At 27.1% G+C, this 17,824-nt stretch overlaps 1 protein-coding gene across 1 annotated transcript; it reads left to right on the top strand.

Annotated features, from left to right (window-relative positions):
- Positions 1–936: 936 nt before the first annotated feature.
- On the top strand, positions 937–17,347 carry LOC131605890 (uncharacterized). The gene is made up of 2 exons (XM_058878189.1): positions 937–1,027; positions 16,767–17,347. The coding sequence occupies exons 1-2, from the start codon at positions 937–939 to the stop codon at positions 17,345–17,347; spliced, it is 672 nt and encodes a 223-aa protein (XP_058734172.1).
- Positions 17,348–17,824: the final 477 nt, after the last annotated feature.

Genomic DNA, 17,824 nt, shown 5'->3' on the forward strand with positions numbered 1-17,824 from the left:
TTCATTCAGAAGAAAGCGTGGCCAAGTAAAAATTTGTTTATCATAGAAGATTAGCTCTTGAAAGAGAACTTTTGGTTGAAGCTCAAAAATGAAATGAAATTATGAAGCTCCTCAATGATGCTCATTTATTAAAAACTATGATGAATGTTGGTTCGTTTATCGAAAATTTGTAAAGGAATTCATTATTAATATTCCTAGAGGCTTTAATGATGTTGATAGTAAGGATTAAAAGAAGGTTCATGCAAGGGGAAATTGCTTTGATTTTTCTCCTGCTATTATCAATAAATATCTTATTAAAGGGTGACTGACCATAATTGACCGTCTGCCATCCCTGAAGACCATTCCTAGAGAAATCACTAGGAATATGCATGAAGATTGTCCTTAAAAAGTCTTGTTGGTTGCTTAAAATCTTAGTGTAAAATATGCAATTATGTATAAGATAGAAGCATCAAATTGGACTCTTTCCTCCCACAGATCAGGTGTTACCCGTAGTCTTCATGGTCTTCTGTATCAAATAGGTACTCATGTTGCTTTTGATTTTGGAGACAATATCTTTGAGAAAGTAGTTAAACATGTTGAATCATATGTTGTTAAACATTCCATTGAGTTTCCTTCTTTAATTTTTAGTATTTTAAGTTTTAAAAAAATGATTTTATTACTAGTTAAGATGAAATTGGTGTAGCTCATGAGCTGTTCAATTTTAATTATAAATTGTTTGTTGGGAAACATGTCTCTAGAATTACTCTTCCTAATATTTCTACTTCTTATAAATCTAATTAAGGTATTATTGATGATATTCTTGATGTCGCTCCCTTGTGTGGGCCTGTGAGAAGTCATATTCTAAAGGCCTTAATCCATGACACCAAAGCTCTGCAAGAAAATATTGCCACATCAACTACTTAAATAGGTGTGTGTGTGTGTGAATGACTCATAAAAATGTTGAACCATCAAGTTGCTGGTGCTTCCTCCTCTCATGCTATTGTTCTAGATGACGAGAAAAATGTTGTGCTAATGGATCATGATGAAGGTATGTCCAGTGATGAAGAGGAAGATAATGACAAAGTTGTAGATGAAGCCAATTCAAAACTCTTCTATTTTGTATTAATGATTTACTTTGTTATTTTGTTGGTTTATTAGTCAGCTTGAGGATTGATTTGTTATTTTGTTGGTTTATTAGTCAACTTGAGGATTGATTATGTTCTGGCAGATTTTGGTTGCTTTACATTTATTGATTTTGTTCTTTTTACTAAGTTCTTGAGCCTTTATCTATTTCGAGATAAATATGGAAAGAAAAGCACATTTTAGTTTGTAGTGTATCTTGGATGGATGCATGCTTTTGTTACTTAGTCAAATGAGGCTAGTTTTTTTATGCGCTATGTGTTTTGATCTAGAAAAAGATGTGCAAATCTTTGCATTATTGTTTTGCCTAAATAGTAGTCAAAAGGGGGCATTTGTTATTACAAGTGATTGACTAACTTTGTAGGCAACTTGTCTTGACTAGTAGTGAGACATTTTGTCTCTGTTTGACTTTGGAGCGCGATACTCTATCTGTCTGTGATCGCTTTAACATTAATTGCAAAATTTTGTTATGATTTATTTCATCTAGAAAATTGTAAAGATTGCGTCTTGAAAAAAATATTTTAATCTAAATCAGGTTGAAGAGGATTTTATTAAATCATATATCAACCTGAAGAACATTTTTATTGAATTATTTAGTTATAATATTTGGATTTCGTTTTATTAAAGAATATTTAATGATTTGTTGTTTTCCGATTCAACTCGTTTTTTACTAAACTTTATTGAAATTTTCGGCTAGATTGCTTTTGCTATTTAAAGAGATGGTTCTCCTTATTTGAAGACTCGCACGTTTCGAAGAATTATTAGTTGCACAATATATTTTTTTGGGTTAAATATACGACGCCCCCTGCCACTAGGGCGAGTTTTGATTTTGCCCCCCTGAAGTTTTTTTTTGTAAACCGCCCCCTATAAAACAAAGATTCTGTTTTCAGAAGCCCCTATCCCTTGTTTGGCTGACTGGACGTGGGAGATTTTGCAAGTTTTTTTTTGTAAACCGCCCCCTATAAAACAAAGATTCTGTTTTCAGAAGCCCCTATCCCTTGTTTGGCTGACTGGACGTGGGAGATTTTGCTGACTGGGCAGTTGAATTTCTTGTTTGGCTGACTGGACGTGGGAGATTTTGCTAAAATTTGTCAAACCCAGGAATCGAACCTGGTCCTTGCAAGTTGCCATCATGCATCTCCCACCAACTGAACTGTTACATCTTATTGATTTTTTTCCGTTTCAAATTCAATATAATATATAATATAACGTTAATTTATATAACGTTTTATATAGTATATTGTTTAATTAACGTTTTATATAGTATATTGTTAGTTTATAAAATTTTGTTTATAAAATGTTAATTTATATAATTTTCTTACTTTATAAAATGGATAAAATGTAGTTTATAAAAATGTTTGTTTATAAAATGTTAATTTATATAATTTTCTTACTTTATAAAATGGATAAAATGTAGTTTATAAAAATGTGTTTATAAAATGTTAATTTATATAATTTTCTTACTTTATAAAATGGATAAAATGTAGTTTACAAAAATGTTTGTTTATAAAATGTTAATTTATATAATTTTCTTACTTTATAAAATGGATAAAATATAGTTTATAATAATGTTTGTTTATACATATTAATTTATAAAAATATATAAAAATGATTTATAACACAATTAATTTACCACAGTTAATTTTTATATATAACTGAATTTTTAAAAATTATTTTATTTATTATATATATTAACTAAATAAAATAAATATAGATGATGCAATAATTATAAAACTAATTATATTTTTCAATTATAAAACTGAGCAATAATTAATAAATCCCTAACAAATATTAACGTTTTATTTTTTTATATAATATTTATATGTTCAGTATATTTATATGTTCAGTATATTTATATATATGTAACATATATACTAAGAATTTATAAATTTAAAATATTATATAAAACGTTTTTAAAAACAAACATTTTTATAAAATACATTTTATTCATTTTTACAAACATTTAACGTTAATATATATATATATATATATATATATATATATATATATATATATATATATATATATATATATATATATATATATATATATATATATATATATATATATGTGTGTGTGTTATAATATGAAGTTATAATACATATGAGACTAACATTAGTATATTGGAAACTAACATTTTGAAATTAACATTAGTATGTATATTAATATGTACTAAATTATATATATTGGAAACTGACCTTAATATATTGGAATATTAATTTAATATAATATTAATTTTATTAAATAATACTATGAAATAATACATTAACGTTTTTTTCAAAAACATTAATATATTAACGTTTTTTTATAATATATTAATGTTTTTTTAATTATATATTAACGTTTTTTTATAATATATTAATTGTTTTAATATGTATAATTATTGTTTAGTTTTTTTAATTATTAATTATTGTTCAGTTTTTTAATTATTAATTATTGTTAGTTTATATTTATATTATATAAAATATTAATTAGGGTTAGTTTATAAAAATGATAGCTAAAATGTAAGTAATATATATTAAATTGATTTTGAAACGAAAAAATGTCAATAAAACGAAATAGTTTAATTGGTTGGAGATGTTGGTTGGTAATATGCAACTACCCAGTTCAAATCCTGGGTTTGACAAAATATTTGAATGGTTTTTGCCTATACAACATAGTACAAGTCCAGTCAGCCAAACAAGGGATTCAAATGCCCAGTCAGCCAAATCCCTCACGTCCAGTCAGCCAAACAAGGGATAGGGGCTTCTGAAAACAGAATCTTTGTTTTATAGGGGGCAGTTTACAAAAAAAAAAACTTCAGGGGGGCAAAATCGAAACTCGCCCTAGTGGCAAGGGGCATCGTATATTTAACCCTATTTTTTTTCATTATAAGAGTCTTTTTTGTTTTCTTGTTAGTACTCTATCTTAAAAGTCTTTCTTATTTTAGAAGGATAAAATATTTGGTCTCAAACTGTGAGTTTAATACTTCACATACAATTGTTTATTTCAAACACTTGAAAGAGCGTTTGAGTAAAACTGTAAAAGTGAGTGGGTCTCAGATTCAGAGGAGAGTGTTTGAGTAAAAGTGAGGGGTTGCAAATTCAGAGAGTGTTTGAGTAAAAGTGATGGAGTCTCAAATTTAGAGGAGTCTGATTTAAAATTTATTTATAATATTAAGGAAAAGGACACTAAACTGAAAAAGTTCATATGAGATTATCGTGTACTACTAACTGGTTGAATTAATAAATAAAAAATTATTTGGTTTATAATTCTCCATACGTAGATGACGTTGTACCGAATAGAATTACCAATTGTATGCGTTATATACTTTGTTTTTTTGTATTTGTTCATCGCTCTTTTTATATTATATTATTTTACTAATTATCTCAACATTGTGTGACATTTAGTTGTTTACCGAACAAAATTTTAATATAAATAATTATTTTAAATACTAGAATATATTTTTTAAATAAGAAAATTTATAAATTTAACAAATAAATTAAAATTTTAGCAAATTATTTTAAAATTTTTAATTTATTAGTTGAGAACATACCCCACAATTTATTTCAGCTCTAGAAAAACTTCTGAATTATAAACACACGCTTCATAATGAAGTTTTACGAAAAAATCTGCAAATAAAGACGTAATGAATAAAAGAAATTGCATGAAAGTAATGAGAAACACAAAATGAACATAAATTTACAATTAATATAATAAAATAGTACGTTGTTAATTATAATTTTTGGAATTTAAAAATCAGATAAATTAGAGGTGATTAATTAGTGACGGGAAATATGTAGAGTAGATGTGGTTTCTTCTCTTCCAACAAATTTTTTCACATACAAGAGTTGGGATCAAATCCTTAACTAGTTACTTATGGGACTCAAATCGTTTATCATTTTCACCAATATATAATTGTTAAATAACTAAATAGTATTCAGTATAACTAGTAATAATTTTGAAGTGTAATTCAAAAAATATATCGTGCGTCATAATTTAAAATGAAAATATTTTTTATCATCTGTGACAATATTCACTTTATATATGTATTAGTGTAGATTTTTATAAAAATATCTTAAAATTATTATAATAAAATAATAATATATTATACCCATAACAAAACAAATGTCATATAATATTTTATAAAATTATTTATTCTAAAATTAATGTTTACTTTTTATTTTCAATATATTATCTTACTATTTTATTAATATTTTAATTTATTATTTTATTACGTTCAATTTATGACAATGAGAATATATCTGTGATGTTTTTTTTAGATGAAGGGAATAATTTAATATAATTTCATTGAAATATTTGTAAAAAGCTAAATAGTTTTTTAACTAAAAAATATTAAATTGTCAATATATAATACTCTTTTGATTTTTATTATAAGAGAACATTTTAATTTTAAGGTCATTAAATAAGAAATATATTTAAATCATATGTAGTTCGTATAATTAATTAGTATTTAATAAATTTTAAAAATAATTTTAAAAAAATTAAATTTTCCTAGAAGGAAGTAAATTATTTTGAAAAGTACTTAAAATCATGTGGTGGACTGGCATGATATGTCATGTCATTATAAAAGCAGTGTGTGTCTACATGCAAGATTGAACACTATATTTTGTCGTTTCATAAAAATACAACAACTTATAGTTACAGGAGAAATACAATGCTAAAGTAGCTACTAGGTAGCCTTAAAAATGTCTTGCACAATCTCCATCAAATTAAAAACTGTTTCTGTGTGTATTTATAATTTTCCATGCAGCATAGTACCTTTACCCTAAGGCAATGATGCTAAAAAAATAGAGTTAAAGAGGTATCATGTGTTGGAGTACGAAGGAAGGTAGCACCACAACAACAAACTCAACTACAACTTACAAGTCCTCATGCCATGATTTGCATTGCGTCATTTAACTTGTAGCTATTACTTTACCCTATAAAAACAAAATAGTATTAGATAACTTCCAGCTATAAGAGACAAAAACAAGTAGGAGAGTAAGAGAGTTATGTCATGCATGTCAATGTTTATGTTATCAAATGGGATTCGAATATTCTCTATTAGGTGTCACTTATCTCTCCAATTCGGCTTGAGTGATCCGGTGAAGTGAAGCTGGATTTTTTGCACCAAGTATATTCATATTGAAGTTCATCTAAATTAAAACTTAAATTGATTTTAATGGACAAAAAATGGTCAAAAATCAAATTAAAATTCATTCAAAATCAGTATTATTGGTTATTTTAAAAAAATAATGTTTGAATAAAATTTAGCATTTGTTTTTAAAGAAATGATATTTTGACACTAAAATTTAAGTGTTAAAAAGATGTCACATGTAATTTTTAGGTGTAAGAGTGTATTATTGTAATTCGTGTAAGTGTAGAAAATAAAAAAGTAGGAAAGAAATAGAGGCATTGATATTCGACTAATATAGAGTGTCAAATATAAAGTGTTCGAATAACACTTTTTCTCTTGTTTTTATAATTGAACAAAATAAATAAGTATATTTTCATTTTTATTTAAAACTTATTAGTAAGTTTTTCTTTGCTATGCATATATTTAAAACATATATTTTATCATAAATTATCGTTTTGTAATTTTTAATTTGGCTAAATTACAGTTTTATTTTCTGTTTCCGTCTATTCACAAAAGTAATTCTCATGTTTTATTTCTATACAGTTTCGATCTCCTTCTTTATTTTTGATAAAAAAAAGTGATGATATGTCAATTTTTAAATAATATGGCAAAGTTTTTGATGACTTAGATCAGTCTAAGTCGATTAATAAAAATGTCTCATATTATTTGATGATGTGAACTTTTTTAGTAATAAATAAATAAAATTACAAAATATTACATTAAATAAATGCATAAATATAAACTTCTATGTGAAGTATTAATATAATGAAATGCAAAAAACATCAAATTATATTAAATTAAAAATAATATTACAAATTAGGAATTGAAAGAAAAAAAAAAACTACACTAGAAACCCTGCATCTCAAACCTTCTTCTTCTCTCTAGTCTTCATATTTTTAAAACTCATATTCATAGAAGAAGCTAGATTCATGGATACATAACAAAATTCTAAACTCCCTATTTATAAATACATGTCAAACATTTTAATTTTTTTACTTTCTTTTTGCTCCTTCAATCATTCTCTCATAAATCTACAATGATAAATCTTTGTTAACCAGCCAAACACTCACAAATGTGTTGTTTTTCTTCATCTTCTTTTTTTCTTGGTCGTATTATTCTTGCAAATGAATATGGGTAGCTAATTATCCAAAATCATTATGATTCTCAATTGGTTTTTTTTTTTGGGTTAGGGTTGTTCTTAATTTGAGGAAAATTTAGCTTTATTTGGATTTTTTTTCGTAATTTGGAGGAAAGGGAAATTATTTTTGATCTAGTTTTTTTTATAATTTGGGAAAAATTGCTTCATCGAAAAACTCCTTCGAGAGTTTTTATTGAATTTTGCAGAATTCATATTTTTTACCACTAACATATTTGTTGAAGATATTTGAAAAAGAGTATTTAGAATCAAACCATAAACCTGGTTTATTTTCACATATGGGAAATGAAGATTTGGAATGAGAAAGACCATAAGTCAATTTAGTTTTAGATATGAAAAAGGAAAAACTGGAATAAGAAAATACCATAAATCTATTAATTTTCATCTTCCGTGTTAAGAAGAGATTTAATTTGAGATTCACCTTTGCAATTTTGAATTTAAGATGATATTTTAAATTTTTTTATTTGGAATATAATTTTTCAAATTTTTTCTTAAATCGATTTTTTGAATTTTGATTTAATATTTATTAGTTTTTTAATTAATCTAATTTAATTTAATAAAATTAATTTAATTCAATAAATATAAGAAAATTCAAAATGACATGTAAAATGGGATGCACACCAAGTGGTTGTGTCCGCATCACTAAAAACGTGACAACTATAATTTTTTTTTTTTACATATTGTTAGATATTTGTGGTTTTTGTGGAAATATGGTAGTACTAGAACAAAGAAGGTGTTGATGAAGATTGTAATTGAAAAAATTAAAGCGTGTGAATTTCACACTAACCTTTATGAATAATTCGCCCCCACCAATTATACTATATTGGATACAATTGAGATTAATGGTGAATTTCCTTCATGATACTTTGAATTTCTTAATGTGAATTGCACAAACACACTATGCGTATCTTTTTGATAATATGTTATAGAAAATGTTTCGTACATTTTACTCGTGCATTAAAAAAGTAAAGGATGATTTTAAAATAATTGAAATGGTGGAAAATAGATGTGTATAAGAAATTAATGTCACTTAGTGTAGAGAAACACCTTTTTAATTTAATTTTGCAGTAGATGCATGCGTTTGTTGGCCAAGTGATTCATTCAAAAATGGTTCGGGGTGATAAAATCATAATGCCTTACCATCAATACATTCAATCATTACTTGAAAATAGGGATGTCAATTGCATCTGTTAATGGCGATCCCTGTGGGGAATATCTGTGCGGAGATCCGAAGTTGGGGATTTTTTTCCCCGTGGGGATGGGGATGGAGGGAAAATTTCCCCCGATAACACTTTGGGGCGGGGATTGGAAAAGTATCCTCCGTCCCCGTGGATTCCCCGACTCCGACGATATATTTTAATTTATATATTTTATACATTATATAATTATATAATTTTACATGAAAAATATTAATGTATTAGAAAATGAAGAGTCATTAGAAGTTATAGATTTGTCACACATAATCAACCACTTGCATTGGACGACATCGGTATTGTTGTAGTAAATTAGTGGAAACACAGTAGCAAGTTATGTTACTATTTATTTATTTATTTTTACATAAAAAATATTAGCAACATCAAGTTCTTTTGCTTTTTTTATTTATTATTGATGCAAGATGTATTTTTATTTTTTTAATAAAATAAAGATGCAAATATATGCGTTTTAAAAAATACGGAAAAAAATAACAAAATATTAGTGTCATATTTTTGATCAAAAAGTGTAGAAATTTTCTTAAGATTCGATCTCCGTGGATATCCGTGGGGATCTGTGGGGATGGGGATGGGGGGAAATATTCCCCCGTGGCGGGGATTGGGGATGGGGATGGGGACTAAATTTGGGGGCGGGGCGGGGAGCGGAGAAGCATCCTCCGAACAATATCTGCCCCGTTGACATCCCTACTTGAAAATATTTCTTCCAATTAATAGATAATTAATGTTCGAAATAATATTTTGGAAATATCTAACAATCCTCCATCGTTTTCAAAATATAATTAAATCTCATATTTCTAGAAATATCATGGTTTCAGATAATGGTATCTTACGATTTTAACCATTACTTAGTATATTAAGCTTTCACTCATCCCCGAATAGATTGGTAGACAAGCTTTGAACCAATTATTCATTAGAACAAGCTTACATAATTCACACATGAAATCTCGGCAGTATCAAAATAATTATAAAATTGACACATTTAATATGGTCTTGTGTCACGTATCCTTTTCAAGAGAATTTAAGTGTAAATACCTTTAATTCTATGAAGCGGCCTCACTTCATTCTCGTATAGATAGACTATATCAGAAATCCACCCATAATTAAGCATTCCATCAAACATATGATATATGTCTATTAAGAGAAAAACCTCATCCTATCACATTTATTCTTATGGTCCAAGTACTTTTAACCCTCGGGATGTATATTATGTCTAGTACTTCAATCACTCTAATAATGTACTTTCACCATTGAATTCAAGAATTAATGTTAATCAAATGTGAATTGAGTTTTCATTATTTGTGATTAATTAAATATGGGGTTTTATCACATCCCTACACGATGCATTCAACATCATATCCTTGTCAATCATTTTGTCAAATAATTGCAAGATATTTTCATTTTATTAATTTTGAATATTCAAACACATACATAGATATAACTTCTTTTTTTTATAGTTTAACCAACTATCACACAACCATGACAATGTAGTCATTGAATTACTTTATATCTCATACTAACGTTTTAAATCATTCAACGTTTACTATTAATTCCATTTAATAACAAGAAATACGATTTAAAGTTTCACTTTTATTTTAATAAGCACACTACATATTTGAGTTAATACAATAAACATGTAAAACAACCACAATAAACCTGATTATCAAATTTCTATATCTAAAACAATAATGATCATATATTTTATCACATATTCAATCATGTAAATCATAAACACATGTCAAAATTAAATGTAAAGAGTTAGATTAATTTAATTCTCTTGAATAAACTTTTATCATTTACATGACTTAGAAAAACATACATACATACACTTATAATTTATTATACAACTATCAATCATTATAGATTGAATTTTAAGTCACAACACATAAATAGATTTAATAAAATAAAGAAAACAATAGTTTTCATTTATAAAGATAAATCAAATGTCATTAGTTCAAAACATATTAAACTCATTATATGTAAGTTTATTTATGTAACAAAAAAACTTTATTAAAGAAAAAATTAAATACTTTATGATCAGTATATATAAAAATATTAACAAACAAATTTCATATTTAGTTTTTTTTTAAATAAATATAAATTCACTAATATTGTACACAATAAATTATACAAACCAAATAAATCCACACTTTATTACACACAACACAACCTTAATTATAACTTTTTCGGACATCGAATAAACATTTTTAAAAATGAATAATTTTTAGAAGTTACTTCTATGCAACAAGATGATCATTTCGTGCACTTGAGTTCTTCTATTTTTTCACCTTTTTTTTTAAGAACCTACATTCACTTTTAAAATGTATCAATTTGCCACAATGGAAGCAACTTCCTTTATTTTTTTTCCTTTGTCCATTTCCATTGTTGTCATGAACATCTTCACCATCTATTTCCATATTATTATTAGACCTTTTAGATTTTCCATCTTCCACAACATGTATTTTTTCATGAGTAAATTGGTCTTTAGTATCTTCCTTTTTACGATACTTTTCTTCTAATAGAATGTGATTACCCAATTGCTCAAGAGATATGTTCTCCTTTTTATGTTTGAGTGTCCTTTTTATATCCTTCCACAAAGGTGGGAGTTTGTCGATTATGGAAGACACAATAATTGCTTCGTCCATAGGCATTTTGTGTTGTTTGTAATTATTAAGAATACGTTCAATTTCATGTAAATGTTCCATAACAGGTCTATTATCTACCGTTTTATAATTATTTAAATGGGAAACAAGAAATTTCTTACTTGTAGCATCTTCTTGCATGTACCTTGACTCTAGTATATCCCAAAGTTCTTTTGCGGATTAACTGTTTTGATAGATATTGAATAAGAATCTGACATACCGTTGAGAATATGACTCATACAAATGTAGTCGTCATTGTCCCATTTTTGTCTCTCTCTCTCTCTCTCTCTCTCTCTTGTTTCAGTGATTGTTTCTTCTTCCCTTTCTATTGGTCTTGTTGTATATAACATATACAACTTTCAAAGTTGTAAGTAAAAAATACATCTTTTTTTGCCAACAGATAAAGTTACCTCCATCAAACTTTCCAATTTTACATAATTAGATGTCATTTCTTTGACTGATGCTGTCATTGATTAAGTAAAAAATTGTTCCTAAAGATTATAGGTATTTGTGGTTTTTGGTGGAAATGTGACAGCACTAGAACAAAGAAGCTGTTGATGAAGATTGTAATTGAAAAATTCAAAACGTTTGAATTTCACACTAACCTTTAGGAACAATTTATTCTCTTAAGGATACTTTGAATTCTTTAATGTGGATTGCATAAACATACTAAGCGTGTCTTTTGATAATATGTTACATTTATAGAGAAAATGTTCAAAAATGGTCCAATTAAAGTTTGAACTCAGTACCTGGGTGATTAAATCATAATGCCTTATCATCAGGGCATTCAATCATTATTGGAAATATCTAACACATATCAGCATTTTTTATGACCAAGACAATAAAAGAGGACCTAAAGTGTTTAAAATTAAAATAAGGGGACTGATTTCATGAGTGGAGTATATTAGAGGGACAAAAGGTGTAATTTAGCCTTTTAAATTTAGTATGTTATATGTTACACATTTTAATTAAATTGATTATTATTTTTTATAATATTAACATTAATAGAGTTTTTAAATTATATTATAAATACTAAATGTAGGAGTATGTTTTTTAAAACCCTGAGTGATAAGAAAAAGAAAATGTATTTTGATATTGTTAGAAATCATAACACTAAAAAGCAATAGAAAAGTTTATTTAAGATGCCAATTTTGTGTGAGTGATTCGACAGGTGAGAGCTAGCAGCAGTTCAGAGGTGTCAAGGGAGTCCAACAAGAGGAGGGTAAATGATCGACTCGTAGGTTTCAGGGTTGGTCGTTTTTATTCACATATTTGTTCCTTAATGTTAGAATATTATAAACATCTTCTAATATAATTTAGAGACAATCTAAGATAGTTAAAAATACTCGAAGATACTCTAAATTAATATATATTATAAGATAATTACAATATTTTTTATTCTTATTTTGTTTTGGATCCATTAAAAATTTATTGGGTTTTGGCAATTATAAATATGTATATTTATCATTCTTCGTTTTACAATCTTTAAAATATGGTCTAAAAGACGGTGAGAAGAGGTGGAAAACGTAGGAGAAAATTAGAGATACAAGAGTAAACATTTTTATAATTTTGAAAATTAGAGATACTTATGGGAATTGAGAAATATTTCTAAATATTTTGAGCTTTGTGTGATCCATATATAGAGTTAGAGAGATTGAAAAATATTTGGGTAAAAAATATTGTTTATTATTGGAAACTTGAATAACTATTTTCTTGTAACTCTTTTGTAATCTCTTGTAATAATTTTCGAAAGCTTGGGGAATTAAAGAGTTGATCACTCTCTCAAAATAGATCAATTTGATAGAACTGGATAAATAATTTTATAATGTTCTTTTCTTTTATCTTCATGTTGCTTGCTTTGGATTTTCTATCATAGATGATATGTTATGTTGATATCTTAAGGGCTTTTATGTTGGTTGTCATTGTTAGTTGTTTCACACATTTTTACAATTGACGAATTTAATATTAAGGTTAAATTAGAACGAGAGATTGGTGTGTTTAAACCTATCAACAAATTTACTAGAACGTTTAGAGTTTTCACAATATGTGGCGCCCACTGTGGGGAACAAATGTTTTATTTACAAGTGAGCATCATAGGTAATAAATGGGATATCGAAAAGTTTTCGAAAGACAACTATTTTGAATTGTTAAAAGAGAAGATAGAATCAAGTTTAACATAATTTTTTTTTATTGAAGCATTGATGGGTGAGGTATTAATGCTAGCAACCCCTAATAGAAGAAAAAAAAGACTGAGATGGTAGATACTGTCTGAATTGCCATTATCTTCTGTCTCGAAGATAAAGTTCTAAGTGAAGCCTACAAAGAGAATATTGTGGCTTCAAATTGATCAGCAAAACTTGAATTATTGTATATGACCACATCTTTTCCTTATAGGTCGGGTTTGAAACAATAATTATACTCATTTTGAATGGTAGAGAACAAATCCATAGTGAAGTTGTTGTTATAATTTCACAGGATCATTGATAATTGATGATGAGGACAAGACTATTTTTTATTAAGCTCATTTCTCGGATTCTTTGAGCACTTAATGCATACCCTTCTTTATGGTAAGAAAAATATTATTACTTTGGATGAAGTCCATATGACTTTGAGATCTAAGAAATTTTTAAAGATGGAAGATTTGAAGATTAATGATGGTGGTGAAAGTTTGAGTGTCTAAAAATGAGTGAGAGAACCTATGGGGATATCTAAATCCGAGAGGTTTGATAAGGCAATATTAATATGTTTCACTTGTCAAAAAAACCAACCATTTTTCTTTTCCTTCTCTCAATATCATTTTTCTTTCCATTCTTTCGCTTGCTCTTTTTCACACTAATGATCACATTTTTCCTTTAACTCTTTTGTTCTCCCTCCTTCATTCTTTCACCCATACCACTCCCTCTTTATTGTTCTCTCCCAGTACCTCTATATGTAACTGAAAAAATTTGTAGAAATTAAATTTAAAAATCATAAATTTTATAAAGACTAATTAAATTTAAAAAATAATATGTATTTTAATATAAATCACTTTGTAAATAAAAATTTTCCATTAGTCAATAAATTATTTTTTAATGGTAAAATAATATTAATAAAGAGATGATAACCACACAGTACAAATGATCTCTAATCAGAAGAAATGTTTAATGGACTATCAAATATACAAATAAAAATCAAACAAAAAAATAACAACAGAAAAATAAAAAATAGTCAAAGTAGGTTAGGAGAAACACCTAAACAACAAAAGACCGACCCCTATTGAATTTAGGTCAGAACTCATGTCATTAGAACCATCATTATTAGGTAAAGATCCACCAAGAGAGCAACAAAATCACATGCTAATGCTATTGATTAAATTAGACGATAGAGTTCTGAAATTAATAAAAAAAATTAAATGATATCACCCATATGATTTACTTTTAGGTGTGATAAGTGGGCGGATCGGAAATAGTTATTACCTTCCCCAAATTTAAACTCAAATTCTCAAATAATATATATTTTTTATCCTAAACTCAAACGGAGATGGAGAATTAAAACTCAAACCCGACCCAAACAAATTTGAGTTGAGTTCAGATATCCTTGTCCCGCCACAATCCATTTAGTGAAATCAATTTTTTTTAATAAAAATACTTATTTATTCCAAAACCAAATTAAATTATAAATAATAAAATAAAATAATTTCAAAAAAAATTTAATCATACATTTCAAATATTTAAATAATAAATACAAATTAAAATATCAAAATATTTGTTACATATTTAGTACTATAAATTATTAAAAATAAATAATAATGCACATAATAAAAACCCAAATCCAAACCTAAAACTAATCAAAACAAATTTTATTCCATCAATTTTAGAGTGTTCAAATGAATACTCATATGTACGAATTTTGTTGTCATTTCTATTTACCTCAGAAATAGTTAACTTTTCAATAGCTTTAAATGAGTATCTTAAGACATATAAAACTGAAAAGCGTGTATTTTTATAAAGATGAAAAAACATCTTTAGATTTTGTAGGGACGATAATTTATTTCACCCTTTTTCTATACTTTATTTCATGAGTGTCCAACAATGAAATCTAGTGGACGCTATAGTTAATCAAGAATAAAGTGTATTAGTTATCTTTTGGTAATGTTTCCACTTCTCTCCTCTCTTCGGTAAAGTTTAACCTCTAAACATTTAAATATGGGAAATGATGTTTTCACGTGTAATTTACAATAAAAGAATAAAGTGAGGTCTTCTACTATTCATAAAGAGAGAGAAAAAAACAAAATAAATTTTTTAGCAATTGTGAATTTGAAAGGTGACAGATAACGAATTATGTTACGCCTGTAAATAACACATGAAAAATATATTTCATATAATATACTATATAACTCTATTTGGTAAATAAAGCTAGCTAATCAATGATTAGTTGTTGATAAACTAATTGGTAGTAGATATAATATAGCCTTAATTGCAATTTTGATCTCTTTATTATCATTTTTTTTAGTTTTGATCCCTCTATTTTAAAATCCTGAATTTTAGTCTCTTTATTTTAGTTTTTTTGAGGATTTTGATCCCCTTGCAAATCCAAAGACAATTTTTAATAAAATGAAATTCATATTGATGACATGTTCAGGGGCGGTTCTATAGCCCGGCGAGCCCGGGCACGCGCCCGGGCTCAACCCCTAATTTCTTTGTATTTCTCCCAATTTAATAGTCGGTTTTTAAATAAAATCAGGGACAAAATTAGTAAAAATAAAGGTGTAAAAATTAAAACAAATAAATACCCAATGGTCCAGATAGGCACAACTCAATTAATTATTTATAACTTAAAATATAAATTAAAAAAAAAAAAACTAATTATATACTGCCCCTATATTCTCTCTGACAGACTGTTCATATTTTCTCAATTCCTTTCTCCCAATCCCATCACCGTCACTTTGAAGAAGGTACTTCTCTTAATTTTTTTTTTATTATAACAATATATTATTATATTATTTATATTATATATTATAGATTAAGTTTGTATGTTGAAAGTTGAATGTTGTAGTGTTATACGTGTAATCCTGTACCGCATTTGCAATAGATTATATAGGTTCAATTTCAATTGTATGTTGAATATTGTAGACTGTAGTGATGTACCTGTACTGCTCTACCGTAATTGCAATAGGTCATATAGGTTTAATTCAATTTCATTTTTATTTTATATGGCTAGGTCATTGTACATATTACTTGACATAGAACCACCCCTGGTGGCTGGTACTACATGCAATTATGCAATTGTAATATAAATTAACATACTATGTATTATAATAAAATAGTTCAATATTTTTTTAAATCTAAAATAGTTTAATTTTATTATTATATATATATATATATATATATATATATATATATATATATATATTTTTTTTTTAGAATTCTCTTTTAATTTTGTTGTTATAATTTATTTATTTAATTTAATTATTTAGTCTCGTCAATTTGTGTGTTATAAATTCTTTATTTAAAAATTCTTTTCATTGAATCATTAAATTTCAGAGATGAGGAGGTTTTTGGTTCCTAGAACAAGTATTGAGAAAGTAAATGTTAAGCAACCGGAAGCCGGAGTAGAAGAAACATCCCCTAATGTGGCCAATGAGTTTAATCCAAATGATATTGTGCGTGATCCAGGATGTAGGAAACAAATTCATGAGTATGCTCCGAATATTCAAGACCAAGTGAGGAGGGCATATATATTGAAGGGTCCAACACAACCAGATTTAGAAAGATTTCCTCGTACTCAATTTGGGAAGTCTTCAAGAGCATTTTGTAAAGCATGGTATAAGAATTATACATGGATTGAATACAGTGAGTCGAAGGATGTAACTTATTGTTTCTATTGCTTTCTCTTTAAGCCTCCCGGGAGGGCCGAACACTTTGGTTATGAAGTCTTCAACAAAGATGGATTTAAAGATTGGAAGCATGCAACTAAAGGCTTTAAAGATCATATTGGTAGTCATGATAGTAAGCACAACTCATGTATGAAACACTATGACGATTATAATAATCAAAGAAAAAGTGTGACAAGTATCTTTGCTAGAGCAACTAGGGAATCAGAAGAATTGTATAAGATCCGTTAACTTGTTTTTTAGATTGTACTAGATATCTCATAGCATAAAGCATTGCTTTCCGTGGCCATGATGAAAGCTCTACTTCTCTAAACAAGGGAAATTTTAGAGAGATGGTGGATTGGGTAAAATCTAATGATGAAAAAGTGAGAGATGCTTTTGATCATGGTCCAAAAAATTGCACAATGACTTCTGGTGACATTCAAAAGGAGCTTGCAACGTGTTGTGCACATGAAGTTATCAAGGTGATTATGGAAGAGTTTGGTGATAGACAATTCTCTGTGCTTATTGATGAGTCACGTGATATATCTGTCAAAGAACAAATGGTGGTGATGTTGAGGTTAGTATAATAAGTTTGTTATTGAAACTACTACAAGTATTAACTTGAACTTGTAAATTTCATTTAAATTTAGATGAATACATTTGAATTTTTATTTATATTTCTAGATTGTCGGTGTCGACAGCATCTGTTGAAAGAGAATTTTCAGC

This window comes from Vicia villosa, linkage group LG5 (assembly GCF_029867415.1).
Source record: "Vicia villosa cultivar HV-30 ecotype Madison, WI linkage group LG5, Vvil1.0, whole genome shotgun sequence".
NCBI lineage: Eukaryota > Viridiplantae > Streptophyta > Magnoliopsida > Fabales > Fabaceae > Vicia > Vicia villosa.

Excerpts from the sequence above, each read along its gene's own strand:
- LOC131605890 (XM_058878189.1), top strand. The coding sequence starts at position 937 with ATGTTGAACCATCAAGTTGCTGGTGCTTCCTCCTCTCATGCTATTGTT. Across the intron at positions 1,028-16,766 it reads GCTAATGGATCATGATGAAG|AGATGAGGAGGTTTTTGGTT; the intron begins GTATGTCCAGTG and ends ATTAAATTTCAG.